The following is a 15,429-nucleotide window of genomic DNA, read 5'->3' as shown; positions in this document are numbered from 1 at the left end:
CCCCCCGCTGTTTCATCATCATCCCTTGGAGTTCCCGGCTGAGATTACTGGGAGAATTCTTGGAAATACTGTCCATATCTCCTGAGCCCGAAGAGCCGTTCATGTGATGGGACTCCATTCCTCCTAATCCACCAGGGCCCATTGGAAAATTAGGTCTGTTAGGCCCAGGAGGTACTGCATTCATTAAAGTATACATGTTGTCTCCAGGATTAGTTGAATCTGCTGGACTAGGCATGATGGGTGTTCCTGGTGGTCCTCCACCTCCTGGAGGACCTACATAATTCCCAGTAGGGTATTGAATTGGCATTTGTGGGTTTGGCCAAGGTCTACCACCACCTGGACGCATGTTCATTCCAGGCATTCCAGGGCCACCTAAATAAAGCATTCAGTGGGGGTCATTCTCTGCATTGGTCCAACCCATATTTGGATGTCCTTGTTGTCATGTTGGATCCATTCCACTGGGGAGTAATGGCTGACTTCCTGGGACACCTCCAAGTGCCTGATTAGGTATCCTCAATGGGGTCCTTGGGCCTCCAAGGTACTGAGATGACATAAAAGGCTGAAAGAACTCTGGTGGCATGGGACCTACTGGCATGCCATCTCCTGGGGGCATGTTTCCTAGCACGGGCTGGAAGCTGCTGCAGCACTATCATCATGGAAGGCTTTTGCTTTGAGTGTTCACAGGCTTCCCGTCTCTCTGGAGCTGCACAGTAGAGATCCCAAAACACACACCACCAAGAATGTAAGAATCCTGGCGGCTCCCCCAATGTGATGTTTTTTCCCCATCTTATCTCTGATAAAAATGTCTGAGCCAATTTCTGAGCTCCTACATGAAGCAGATATTCACACACGTAGTGCTGACTTCTCCTGGGCCTGGCTTTCGGACAGGACGCGCTGCTGCTACTCTTGCCTTTGCTGTACATGCGTGTGCCGATAGCAGCTCCCACTCAATACTCAAGTTTGGTTTTGTTTTGTTTTTTAAATAAAAGCCAAAGGTTTTAACAGATAACTCATCAAAGAAACAGCAGAGATTGAGTATGTGAACAGGCCCTCTACTTTAGATGTGACACAAATTACAACAGCCATGAAATGACACCGCAGTATCCTGGTGGCAAAATACGGAGCAAGACTAACCTATTCATTGCTGGTGGGAATGCAAAATCAGAGACTCTTTGGAAGACACTTGGGAGGTTTTCTACAAGACTAAGTACAATCTCATCACACTACCCAAAAACTACCAAAAGAAATCTTACATCTACGCAAAGATATATGTTTAAAACTATAGTCATAATTGCCAAAACTAAGAAGCAATTCAATTGTCCTTTAGTAGGCAAATATTTAAGTAAACTACATATGGACTAACAGGACTGGGTTTTTATTCAACACTTTAAGAGCTAGCAAGCCATGAAAAGAAATGAAAGACAATTAAAGTTCTTTACTAGGTGAAAGAATCGAATCTGTAAAGGCTACCAGTGAAAAGATTCCACTTCGGTGACTTTCCAGAAAAGGCCTTCGATGCAGAGTATGGCAGGATTAGACCACAAGGGAATCTCAATGTAAACTATGGACCATGAGATGATGACTTTTCACTGCAGTCTTCACATATAACAAATGCGCCACTCTGCTGTGGGATGTTGATAATGGGGGAAGGACTTTGGCTCTTATATAATTTTGATAATGTTCCACAACTCCTACTTGCTAGGAACCTAAAACTGATCTACAAAATAACACCTATATTCAAAATATTATAATAAACACACTGTAAGCTGGGCATGATACCTCATGACTTTAACCCTAGTGCTCCAGATACAAAGGCAGTCAAATATCTATGAGGTAAAGGCCAGATTGATCTACATGCAAGTCCTAAGGCAGCCAGGTCATCACAATGAGATCCTATTTCAATAACTCACTAGTTACCTAAATAATCAACTATAAGAAAGTATGTGTATTTATATAATCATGCAATGGTGAATCTAAGTAAAAGCTATCTATTAAAATATAACAGACACAAAGGAAATGATCTATATCTTTATAAATATATATTATATATAAGAAAAATCATATATATATATATATGATTACATAAAAAATATTTTCTGTGCTTGGCAAAAAAAAGACTATAAACTAATCTGATAGAAAAACTAAGGTGTCAAGGGTATATACCACATATGAGACAAAGGCCTACCCCTGTAAGCTGTCCTCTGCAAGCTACACACAATACCCTATTGTAAATAAAAATAAAAAATTCAGACTATCCAGCCATTCGTGAAACTGAAGTGGTCAACAAGAACCTCTCACATACTGTTACATAACAAAGCAAAAGTATTTAGCAGTATAGTATATATGTATGCCTCCATATTTGTACAGGTAGTAGAATAACACCAGATTTAATTAAAGGAATGGCCAACTTAGGGAAGCAAAATGTCCAAATACTGTCAGTTACATGATTGTGTTTATGATACGTGTTGGGCCATTTCCCATTTGTGATGCAGAAAGCAATAGCTACCTACGCTGGTTTCGCAAAGAAAGCTACTGTGCTGTGAGAAAGAGCAACTGGCATGTGTGCTCAGCGCTGCTCTGCCTGCCTTTCCTGGGCCTGCATTCCCTCTCCAGCACAGGGCTTTAGGAAGCTCTAACTGATCGCTTCTCGGCCTTTTGGCTAAGATTGAGTGTAGGAAGCTCTAACTGCTAAGTGGAGGGACTTCGTGGGACAGGTCTTCTCATTAGCTTGCTACCACTTCTTATTTCTTTCCCTGGGGTGGAAATTGTCAATGCTTTAATGCAAAGGGTAAAATTCTAGAGTCATACTGATAGTAAATAGTATACAGTCAATGAGACCCAAGATATTTTTAAAATTCTTTTCCATACATACTTTAGAAAGCGCCATTCTTAAAAAATTTTGAGATGTACTGCCAGCCTAAACTTAAGTCCCTACTCTAGTCCCTACAAGTGAACACTCACACTCCCTCTTTCTGTGGCAGTGCTGACTTGTGCACATGAGGCTGTGTTCTGCCTCTAAGTAGCGTCTCAAGCTCACAAGTGAACATGTGGGCACAAAGAGTAAGATCTCATTAACAAATAATCAGCAGAACTCTGATCTAAAACCTCAAGCTCTCAAAACTAAAAGAAGATCCAGTCTCTTCCCAAGGAAATTCTAAGTGTTAGAATGAACTAACCAAAGCATTTAAAGTATCTTGTATTTAGAAACTCTAAAAAATGTTTCCTTGCCTTTTGATATCAGTTGCATACCAACTGTGAGCCCTTTGAACTGAATGATAGCACAGATGTTCTTCAATTTGAAACAGGCTTGCAGTACACTAAGACAACCATAACTTGAAAGTATGGAAAAATAAGCTAGTCTATGGTGCATTGTAGTTTGCCCACACAGTATGCCCCACTGCATACCACTGGCTCTTTACAAGGCTCAGTGAAAACTGTGGCTTCCTGCTGCTGCCCTCCATCATAAGAGCATATCCCATCCAACTGCATACTGCCAACCTAGTGAAAGACCCAGATTTCAAATATGGTTTTTGCTGAATGTTTATCACTTTGCACCAGTTTAATACAGAAAACTACAAGTCAGATCTGCATAGGTCAGGAGTTACCTGTAGTCCTGAGTCTATACCCCTGCACAGACACCTTCCTCCTCTCAGATGCACTCCGTTCTTTCACCTTCCTTCTACATTCCTCCTCTACAGCTCATAATTTCTCCCATACATGTCAGTTCACCTACACTACCCGCACTGGGATCTCTTATAGCATTATTATAGTAGTCTCTATGACTAGGTTTAAATTCAGAGAAGAAATGGTTTTCTGCAATTAGTATTTCCTATTAAAAAACCAGCCAATCTAAAAAACAAGCAAGCAAACAAACAAAAAGCACAAATAAACTAACCCCACAAAAACATGTACGTGAAATTTCACTTCCAAATGGATTCTTGATTCCCCAAATCACCATTGCTTAAACAATTTTACATATCAACTGACAGAATTACTTGGTAATAAAAATAGTACTCAGCACTAAAAATACAAGATAGAATTCAAAGAACACTAACAAAAACCATCAGCTGGCTGTTATACTCAGACAAGTGATAATTTGTGAGTGAGTTTCACATGGTTAGACTAACTCTCTCATAAGACAATGTTACCAGACTACCATGGAGATAGTTCATGCTGAACGCCGAACGTAACAGCAACAAGATAGGCAGTATACATTCACCGCAGCTGAAATGAGTCCAGCTGCTGTTATAGCTGTGTTAGGAGACTCTATCCACGCAATACCTATGAAGCATTGAGAACATCAACACTGCAGCTCGTGTCTCTAGCTGCACATGAATCAGAAGATGGCCTAGTCGGCCATCAGTGGAAAGAGAGGCCCATTGGACTTGCAAACTTTATATGCCTCAGTACAGGGGAACGCCAGGGCCAAGAAGTGGGAGTGGGTAGGTAGGGGAGTAGGTGAGGGAGAGTGTGGGGGACTTTTGGGATAGCATTGGAAATGTAAAAGAAATAAATACCCAATAAAATTAAATATAAAAGAAAAGAAAAAAAAGATGTAGAAAATGAGTAAAGTTAGTTGACTTCTTAAGATCACACTGCAAAAATAACCCCAGCAAAATTCAAATCTATGCAGTCTAGCCTTGAGAGCAACTATTATTCTTTGCTAAAACAGCAACATGTGCTATGCCTTAATGTTGTTAAAGCTGCATTTGTACTACAAGAAAATAATTCTTTTCAATAAAAGCTACTTCTTGCTAAAGTAAAATATACTGTATTTCTTTAATATTTACATAATGTTCATTACAGAAAACTCTTACAAGAATTTTTATTTGAAAATTCCCATGTAACAATGCATTTACCTGGCAAAAACTTCAAAGTTTGCAGCATCTGTCTTTCCTGAGAGAAGTCCACCATTAAATGGGTCATGTTGTCACTGACTTTTGGTTTCAAAGAAAGACGAAAGGCTGAAGCCATTGTGACTCTATGGTAAACACAGACATACTTTTAAAAATAAATGAATGCAAAGTAACACATTTTATAAAGTTTATAAAACATTAAGATAAAAATTATTTCACTACGACTGTAGAAACTCTAATACAGGCAGTTAGCAAACTTGCTTTGTCTTTTGGAAACTGAATCAAATGCTGAAACTCCAGCCAGTTTTCTAAAATTCCATAGCTATCACAATAACCAATACCTAATACAACTAATCTCTACAAGGTCCCAATTCATCTGAAGCTCTGTGTACTCTCACTTCCCAGTACCTAGCCTTACTCATTTCCACCAAAGCATGAGCCTGTTTTAAGCCTTCTCCCGGGTACTGGTACAGCATGTCCTCTCAACAAAGGCAGCACCTGGCATTACATACTGCAATCTGCTGAAGACCACGGACAACAAAGGAGAGACCTGAGATCCTGAACAGTGAGTGCCACACCACCAAGATGCCACTCCCACCTACCAGCATCATCTGCATGGAAAGATGCTACGATGAGAAACAGCCTAGTGGACCTATGTGTCATAGAAAAAGAAGTGTTCAATAAGCACTCAGATAAATGTGAAGTAAAATACAAAATAAAGATCTAACCAAATCAGATGTTACTTTATCAAAAGTATGGGGTAAGTTCTTAGCAAAATCTGAAAATGAAAAGAAACTCATATGCTGATGTAAAAAGAAAATCCATTTAATCATGCCTCTGTTTGTAATTGCTTCCCCTTAGCTAACCAAATGAATGTTTTTCTCACACACAAAAAAGAAAATAAATGTATTTAAATAACTTGTTAATAAATTTCAATATTTTCATGTTACAGTAAATTTCTATAAATGTCACATTCAGTTCTGTAACATCCTTGGAGAGAGAAAGATACAGATGTCTACTCATCAATGTTCTCTTCCTAGGACACAGTGTGAGAGACAATATAAATAGAGCTACAGGAACAAAGGGACACCAGGGCTAGTCAACTGGACCTGCTATCAAGAGGTCAATCGGACGAAAGATGGCAAACTTGCTGATGTAAAACTGTTGCTATATTTAGTTATTTTATTTCATTAAAAAAAAGTGAAGTGATCCCTATAATATCATGAACAAGCAGAAATTACTTTAGCAAGAAGAAAGTGATACAGTGTAAATCAGTTCATGGGGAAGGCAGCTTACATGCCTGAATGCTTTAGAAACCAAATGTGCACTGCACACTTCGTATATACAGCACAAGCTGTTAGTTCTCACGGAATGAGAGCTTGACTGTACTGATAAACAGTCAGGACGAAGGCTCAGCTGTACATGCACAGCCCTGAGTATTTTTCTGACTTATGAGTTCCTAAAGCACTATACTGAGATGAGACAATTCATAGATGCTCAATAAATGGGTTTCAGCCTCACTGGTTTCTTTAAACCTAATGAACTAATTGCTTAATGAAAAAAGCTAAGGATTTGGGAATTTAAAATCTAAAACCAGTAAATCTACAAAAACTTGACATAATAAAAAAGGAACACAAAGAAAATAACGTCCTCCTCCTAATGCAGTAGAAATATCACTTACAATAGAAAAAATAAGAACAATTTCTAGTCAAAGTAAAAACTTATATGAATCTGCCAGGCAGTGGTGGCACACACCTTTAATCCCAGCATTTAGGAGGTAGAGGCAGGCTGATGTCTGAGTTTGAGGACAGCCTGGTCTATAGATCTAGTACCAAAACAGCCAGGGCTACACAGAGAAACCCTGTCTCAGAAAAACAAAAAACAAAAACAAACAAAAAAAAAACCAAGAGAACAATCAAGCAAGTAAGCAAGCAAACAAACAAACAAAAAAGTACATGAATAAAATCAATTCATATGTATAACAGTATTTTAAAAAAACTTGAATTAATTTTAAACTGATTATATTTAGACAAGTTAGCCTTACAGCCCAAACTAAAAATCTAAAATTGATAAGATAGTCTCAAACCATGCTATTTGTTATATTTTTATTCATTTGATTTTCCTAGATTATCTCTTATACTAGCAGCTGAATTAAAAGACCATTTCTTCCCAGTGTTATCATGGTCACCAGAAAATAATTACAAAACAGATGAGCACATTTAATCAAGTTAAAAAATAGGCTAAGGCCTAGAAATACCCTTCAGACAGGGAACAAATGCTCTGGTAGTCAAATGAACAAAGACAACAGTGTAGGCTTCAAACAAAACAAAGAAGAAACAGGGACTCTGATTCCCGTGATGTGGGGACACTGATGGGATCACGTGGAGAGGCTGACTGAGGAGGAGAGAAGCCATAAAAGCTGGCATTAAAATTAAATCCTGACTAACAAACCTGAACAGAGGGCACCAGAAGTAAAGATGAGAGCCGGGAAAGACCAGAAACAGAACCTTGAAACCAAGGAGAGATCTCTCTTAAGATTTTTTGGACAGCCCAAAACCTGGTTAGGATTTGATTTCTAGGCCAGAAAATTCGGGAAGCACAGCAGAATGTAACAGAAGAGCTGTAAGGAGAATAACCTAGCCTGGGTAAGAGAGAGTTGTTTCTGGCAAATCTCAGCAGACACATCTACCTTGTCAAAGACTTTCCTCTTATCCACTCCTCTCCTGCTACTCCATTCACTGAGTTCCCACAGATCTGACTACGTGAGACCTGAGGCAGGAAGAACTCAGGACTCAAGGCCAGCCTAGAAAACAGGGTGAGAATCCATCTCTTACAACAAGGAAACTCTAGTAAGCTTCCAATATCCAGCACTTATAAGAATGAACCACACCTTTAATCACGTCGTAATTTAAAATCTACAAACATGCACAATAGTTTTGCTTTGATTCTATGTAAATTTGCTCCATACCCTGCCCCAGACTCCCACCATCAAATAACCACAAAGAAACACAGTAAAGAAATTCTCCAAATTAACAGTAGACTCTGATTTTCACACCATCCATAATGAGCATTTCTGTGAATTTCCTGATAAAGAATAAAGTGATCTAGACTCGAAGAGACTCAAAAGTTGTGCCTGTCAGAGAATCTCACGATCCTGAGATAAAAAGCCTCAAGTTACAAACTACAGACAACGCTCAGTGAGTATTCATTCGTCAAGTCAGTGAACACAGTTCCCAGTGTTACCTCAGCCTCTTTTAACACACACATTTGTTCCAGCAAGTGCCAAATGCCCTGTTATGTTCCTGACTCTGCCAATGAGAAACACCTTTTAAGCCAAACTACATAACAATTTCCTTAAGTGTTTTCCTCAGTACAAAAACAAGATCGTGGAAGCAGGAGGAGCAGAAAGAGGTGGCACCAGAACAGCACAGGAGAACTCGAAGGTGTTAACCAGGACAGCAGCGAAGAGCTCCAGCAACTGAAGACACCGGGCAGCATCAGCCTTCTCTGACAACAAGATCCACTTAGATTGAAGAATAGCCGCAAAACTGCATCCCAGCAGGGTGCATTTTTAAGTCATTCAAAAACAGATCAATATTCAATACTAAACTAATTAAGAACTATTCTAAAAACTAAAGCTAACTATTATATTAAACCAGAAATGAAATTCTCTTAGAAATATGTAATTTCCACAACTTAAAATGTGACTTTAAAAAAGATTACCAGTTATTCTATGATATACAGTGCCCATTTTCTTTACTTTACACATAATAATTATTATATATTGTTATATTAATCAACAGAATTCTAAGAAAAATGGATTCTGAATTTCATTTCTGACTCCAATATTGACACTTAAAAAAAAAAGTAGGTTTTATACCATACCTATCCTTGATCTGTCTGGCAGCCTTGGAGCAAATCAGGGAGAAGAGAAAGAAGGTAGTTAGTGCTTTTCATGCAAGTTCAATGGCAGCGACATGCAAGAAAAGTTAGGATATAAACCCTGCAATAGATTAGTTCATATTCATCAAAAACATAAATTACAAGAAACCTATATAGTTCATGTAAGCTTGATAAAGTAATGTTAGGCCACAGTAGAATCCAGACCCCCATATCAATCACTGCAAAGTAGGAAAATTTAATGTTTGAACAAGTTTCATGGAACTATAACTGTGTTTTTTTAAACACAAGATTATCAAATATGCCTTCACTTTTATTCAGTCTGATATATTCTTCAACTAGATTTCCACACAACCCAATAGTTCTCATGCATATGAAAGTTTCCTTGCTAGCATACAAAACTAGACTATAACTCTAGAAGCCTGCGCTCCCAAGAATGAGTTCTAACAGTAGAGATGCAGACAAGGATAGATGAGAGAAACATCTCTTAAAGGGAAGGTTCACAGAAGCTATAAAATTACACATGCTGTACATATCTTCTGTTTTTGTTTTTAGAAAATGAAAATTCAAGTTTAGAAAGGGCTCAAGATCATTACCTGGTACTGTACAGTCATAGAACAACAATGAAAACACACAAAGCTGTTGCCTCTTTATATATGAATTAAATATAATATATACAACGAAAGATTTTCTTCCATGCTAACAAGCAGTTTGCAATTACAGCCCACAAAAATGGCAGTTTTGCTAGCATACATCCTGGTACATGGTTGAATATAAATTAAATGTATAAAACATTGCTTCTGTTTCTTCTTTCAATCCTAGCATTGTCTCTACTTCCTAATGGCCATTTTTATACCCAGCCTCAACTATTCAGGTCTGAGTGTCATTCTAAACAAAAGAACAGAGGTGTGAAATAGATTGTAACATGCTCCAGCTCCAGCATTACAAGGAATCAACACTTTGACCTTGGGTATTAATTATTTTACTTCTCTACTATGGGATTTGGGTTCTTAATGCTTGTAAGAACAAAAAGGCCTCTTTCAAGGTCCTCATACTACAGCCAACCCAACGTGGTAGCTTTCTGATCTCCTTAGGTCATAAGCCTTGTTTGGCACAGTCCCTTTTATAAGGATGTTACATTAGTCAGCTATTACACTGCTTTTGAAAAATACTGCCATGGCAGCTGGAACTGAAATGGTTGTCATATAGATGTGAAATTCGGAAAGGAAGAGGACTCTCCTCTGTACCCAACACTTCTTTACATACAGAGGAAGCTTCTGTCATTACCCCTTCACTTCTTTCTTCCTTCACTTAGCAGAGCATGATACCAGATTATGAGTTTTAAAGGCATTAACTCAGTGCCTCTTACTTTTCTCAGAAGTCTGCTTGTCTACAGAGAATATATATTGTGTTCTTCTTCCTCTGTGCTGTTAAGTGTCACTAAAACAGCCTTCTCCACCCGCAGTGATCTGAAACCTCTGCTGAGCAGACCTGGGTGGGTAAATTAATTCCAGGCTTAGTCAGTCTGCCTACCGACATAACCAAACTCCCCAGTACAGAGCAGGATTTGGGATCTTCTCAGCTTTCCTGCTTTCTCTTATTTCCTGATGGCTCTGAACTCCCAGTCTCCTTCATATGACCCAGCGATAGGAAGACCACTACTGACTCAGCTTCTGTACATCATGTCAGATATCATACTGTGTGTGAAGACAACAGAAAAGGAACAAATGAGAAAGCAGACAGCCTAGGAAAAACCGCTACCCCATGTGTTCACAGACAGTACACATTGAACATTCTGTCCTCTGATTTAGATTCACATTTTATTTTACATGCACCTGTAGATGTAGAAGATGAGAAATTATCCTCTACAAGAATCTAGAATGGCCCAACTTTATGAAGTATCTTTAAATAGAGAATAAATTATATTTTTCTAGAAATTCTTCTCCCAAAGATAGCCATCTAAAAAATACACTTTACCATATACTTTCATTCTTCTGCTTAAAGTTCAAAAGTGATAATTTTAAATTTTTATATCTCTGAAATACTAAGCCTAGAATTTTCCAGAATTCTGCTCTATTATATTTACCTTCATCTGTGTGACTCTGCCGGGTGAGAGCTTGGCTTCCTCTGGGGCTATGGTGCGGTGCAGTACTGGAAAGCCTCCAGGAAGCATTGATATTTCTATTAACTAAATCCCACTTGCCAACATGGCATGTCTGTGTTTGGGTTGGAGATGGCCTCTCCTTCCTCTAATGTGTCTCATTTTCTCCTCCCTTCATCAGTTAACTTTCTTGTTTTGTTTTCTGAGACAGTTTCATACTATATCAAGACTGGCCTCAAACCCACAGCAATCCTCCTGCTTCAGCTTCTCAAGTACTGGGACGACAGGCCCAGACTAGCACACCTAGCCTCTGATTTTTAAATTAATAATCACAATCCTTTATATATCAGGGTTACGAACTTGTCATCCTAGGCCAAAATTACTTAAGTAGAACTACAAGAGGAGTGATTACAAATAATTATTCATAATTACTAACTAAGTATAAACAAAAACAAACTGGATCTTTGCCTAACCTGTTCTTAATCTGCAAAGAAGAGATACAGAAATCATTGTAAATTTATCCAGCATTTTGACTACCTTATTGCTTCTATACTTTAAACACCTAGGGGCTGTGGGTGTTGCTCAGTTGGTAAAGTGCTTGCTAGCATGCATACTGCCCTAAGTCTGAGCTCCAGCAGCTTAAACTGAGCATGATGGTGTGTGTCTGTAATCCCAGCCCTCAGGCAGCGGAGTCAGAAGGATTGGGAGGTCAAGGCCATCTTCAGCTATGGAGTAAATTAGAGATACTTCGGGATACACATAAAACCCTGTCTCAAAACAGGCAAACATGAACAACAGTAAGACAAGGCTGTCTTCCTAAGAATTTACAGAACAGTTCTTTTGATGGCTGAGATAATGTTAGGCTGTTTGGCAGTATTCAGAAACATCACAGTAATGCTGGATTTCCTGACTGAGGTTGTCAATATGGAACCACCGTCAAACCAAGATTACATTTACACACGCTTCATTGTCAGGACTGTAGGTAACCTGGAGTACTTTTCCCCAAATAATTTTGCTTCCTGAGCCACAAGGCCCATGTCAAACCCACTTTCATGGCAGTGCCTTTGCTAAGGACACCAGAGTTGTCTGTCTGTGGTAGGAAGAACTGATGCTTTCTCACAACGAGTCTGGAAAGCAAAGGGTGGTTCTCAGCTCGGTGCGGATGTGTGTGGATGTGTGCGGATGTGCCCTTTATGTAGCTGGCCTCTCCCTTCAGTGCTTTGCCTTGTGCCAGTTCAAATAACTCTTAATCCTCTGCTTCCCTCCGTGGGCACGTGGGCTTCCTTGTCTCAGAGGTGGGCCCTGCTCCCTGCAGAGCCTTCTAACTGCTCTGCCCTTTGCTTTCCACATATCCTGCTAGTCAACTTTCTTTGTATTTTCCCGCCTGGCTGCTCAGGTCAGATCAATCTTTATTTTTTCTTCTTTAAATATTCATGAACCTGGGATTTCTTTTTTTTATGTAAATCCAAAAGATAACCCATACCTTTTATGGTATAATTCAAAGTATTCATTTTGTGGCATGTGGCATCATAGGTCATAAGATACAGACTCCAGGATGTGAGGTCCCTAATGCTTGAATCTCCGGGACCTACTATCTCTGACAAAGACATTTTCTTCCTAATATCCCCTCCCCTGACAGGATGAGAAAAATGAAGAAAAAAAAGAGGTATCTCAAAATCTCAAAATGTTCTTTTTTCTTTAAGCAAAAATATTAACCTTGCCATGTAAGGAATCAGAGGGAAGTGAGTCTCTGTGAGCTTTAGGACACCCTGGTTTACAGAGCGAAGTCCCAGGCCAGTCTGAGCTGCAATAGGAAAAAGCTTGTCTTTTTTTTTTTTTAAAGACATTTGGAAAAGAACTAGGTACATATTCTCTCTCTCTCTCTCTCTCTCTCTCTCTCTCTCTCTCTCTATATATATATATATATATATATATATATATATATATATATATATATGCTTGCGTATTCAATCTTTTTCCTAAAAGTATTTTTCAAAACATATGATCAGGGCTGGAAGAGATGACTCGATGGTAAATAAAGAGCACTTGCTGTTTCTTCAGAGGACCTGGGTTCAGTTCCCAGCACCCACAGGTGTTTTACAACCCCTGTAACTCCAGTGCAGACATCTGATGCCCTCTTCTAGCCTCTGAGGGTACAGGACACGTACACATACATATATGCAAGCAAAACCTTCATACACTTAAAACAAACGCATGGTCACCTAAAAGTAACTAGCCTGAAACTAACGTAAGCACAGCACTCCTTACGGCTTCTCTACAGCCAGACACAGCTGGACCGTAGCAGACTACATCTCTGGGAGACACCAACACTCAAATGAAAGGTACAGGTCTACTGTAAGGTATGGCTAGTGAGTACTTCATTTATTTATAGTTGTCAGAGGTAAAGTTTGCTTCTGTCAAAGTCCCTCTTTTCCCGGTATTCCTGACCAGCCTAAAGAAGGAATTTCTCCCCACCTCAGTCTGCAGGGTATTATTGACTGAGCTCCCTGTCTCATTTGCTCTTCTCAATGCTCAAGACACTGTCACACCCTGAGCAGTATTCCAGGGGCAAGCTATTGTGAGTGAGAAAAAGGAAATAAGCCCCATTTTCTCTTTTCATCTGTGATCAAATGCAGAAGACATTGTTCCCCTTTCGCAGTACCCTGGAGCTATTATTCCATTGCGAGGACTCATGGGTAGGAAATCACTCTTTCCCTTTTAATCTGACAACTGATTGAAGGAGCTGGATAATTATATACTGACTTGGAATTGTTCTGGCCAGTTCTTTTCACTGAAAGAGTTCAAGGTTTGAATTCAGGGTAAGAGAGGAATTTGAATTTTGACAAAAGGATACAAGCACTGTTCTGCAGGCCAATACTAGTGATGGAGTAACCAGAGTTGGTAGAATCCTGGCTATTTCCCTAATGATTTTACATACCTGATATTTACCTGGCTAATTTATCTTTATCTCACCTGAACTTTTCACATATATTTACTATCAACCAAACTTCTAATATCCAAAAAATAAGGTGAAGTATAGTCCAGAATTCTACCACATTTGTGCTGTTTTTACTGTTCACTTTCAGATCATCTGATCTGATAAATGGAGGCCTTTCAAATCCAGATCTCATGCTAGGAACAGGAACATGACAGTTTAAATAGTAGAATTTGAAGATAAAGAAGTATGAAAAGAATCACTGTATGGTTTTGCCAAAGCCTATTTTTTGTTGTTGTTTCCAATTATATTAGCCCAACTTAAGGACTTTAATATGGTATGTTTAAAAATAGTGTGACTAAAAGAATTGTTTTCCCCAGATTTATAAAAATTCACCACTACCTACAATTATACTTCAAGGTTATCCACATTATTTTGTCAGTAAGCAAGCATTTGAAGTAGGCCTATAGAAACTTATGACCTGGCTCAGATATTGAAGAGCAGCTAAAACAAACTGCCCATAAGCATGTGAAAATGTAGCTTATTTAAACTGAACATTAAAGAAAAACAGAATTAAAATAATCAATTCGTGACCCCAACCACAAGTAGATGCTTTAAATAAGTGAACATCTTGTATTTTATTTATCAAACACCCCAAGCTCTTTACAGCATCAGAAATGACAAAATACTTTTTAAAATACTCCTTCAGTATACTAGGATAGGGTTTTCTATTTGTTTGTTCGTTTACTTTTTGTTTTGTTTACCTTTGAAAATTCTTCCGGTTCTTTAATATCTAATGACCTTGTTGCAAATTCTAGTAGTTCCTCAGAGTTCTCCAGGGCATTGTTACATTGACTAAGCTGACTCTAGGGGAGAAGCACAAGATCCAGGTTATCACAGGCTGCACTTTCCTACAGCCAATCTTAAATATATGCCATAATAAATTTAAATAATTGGATGAATATGCAAGCCATGGAGCTACTGAAGAAAGATAATTACCATCAGTTATATACATGACTAAACTGCCTCTTTTCCTATAATTTATCATCAACAGCTTAACCAGGGCTGGCAGGATGGCTAGGTGGATTTGTGGTCCAAGTCTCATGCTGTGAGTGTGTCCCACAGTGGAAGGAAAGAAGTGACTTGAAAAAGTTGCCATCTGATCCACGTGTGCGTGTGCGCGCGCGCCCGCGCACACACACACACACACACCCTGCACCCATCTCGCACTTACATATGTTCACATGTAAATATTTTTAAAACCTAATTACATGAAAAAAATGAGTACAAAAGGAAAAATAAAGCAATTATAAGCAAGTGAGATGAAATTAACTTAAAGGTTCTTAGAGTAGACAGAAAACTATAATATGTATTAATATATCTACTTACAGAAAGCAACTCTCTGTAATAAAGACTGAAATTCTTGATAATGTTTATTTAACTTAAGCTTGTGAATCAAGTTAGCACAGTCAGAATTCCACTTACCCATGACTCGAGTATTAAAACTTATCTTAAATCATAATTTATAGAAAACAATGAAAACAACCAAGAGTGAAAAGGCAAATACAGAATAGGAGAAAATATTGCCAAGTCATATCTGTCAAAGGTTACTATCCAGCGCTCAGGACTAGGTGTGA

At 38.7% G+C, this 15,429-nt stretch overlaps 1 protein-coding gene and 1 pseudogene across 5 annotated transcripts in view; both read right to left on the bottom strand.

Moving 5' to 3' along the window:
- LOC110292341 overlaps nt 1-923 on the bottom strand; it is a 1,473-nt pseudogene extending 550 nt beyond the window's left edge.
- The window catches only part of Fsd1l (fibronectin type III and SPRY domain containing 1 like), a 71,693-nt gene that overhangs the window by 37,132 nt on the left and 19,132 nt on the right, over nt 1-15,429 (bottom strand). For 4 of the 5 annotated variants that reach the window (XM_021160018.2, XM_029476076.1, XM_029476075.1 and 1 more), the window contains exons 4-6: nt 14,557-14,658; nt 8,742-8,764; nt 4,860-4,981 (exon numbers count right to left, since the gene is read on the bottom strand). In XM_021160018.2, coding sequence (XP_021015677.1) covers nt 4,860-4,981; nt 8,742-8,764; nt 14,557-14,658 — 247 coding nt within the window. The remainder of the gene's footprint in view (nt 1-4,859; nt 4,982-8,741; nt 8,765-14,556; nt 14,659-15,429) is intronic. The other variant, XM_029476078.1, reaches the window with a different exon arrangement.

The sequence above is a fragment of the Mus caroli genome, chromosome 4 (genome assembly GCF_900094665.2).
Source record: "Mus caroli chromosome 4, CAROLI_EIJ_v1.1, whole genome shotgun sequence".
Classification (NCBI taxonomy): Eukaryota; Metazoa; Chordata; class Mammalia; order Rodentia; family Muridae; genus Mus; species Mus caroli.
This window is presented reverse-complemented; position numbering and strand designations above follow the sequence as displayed.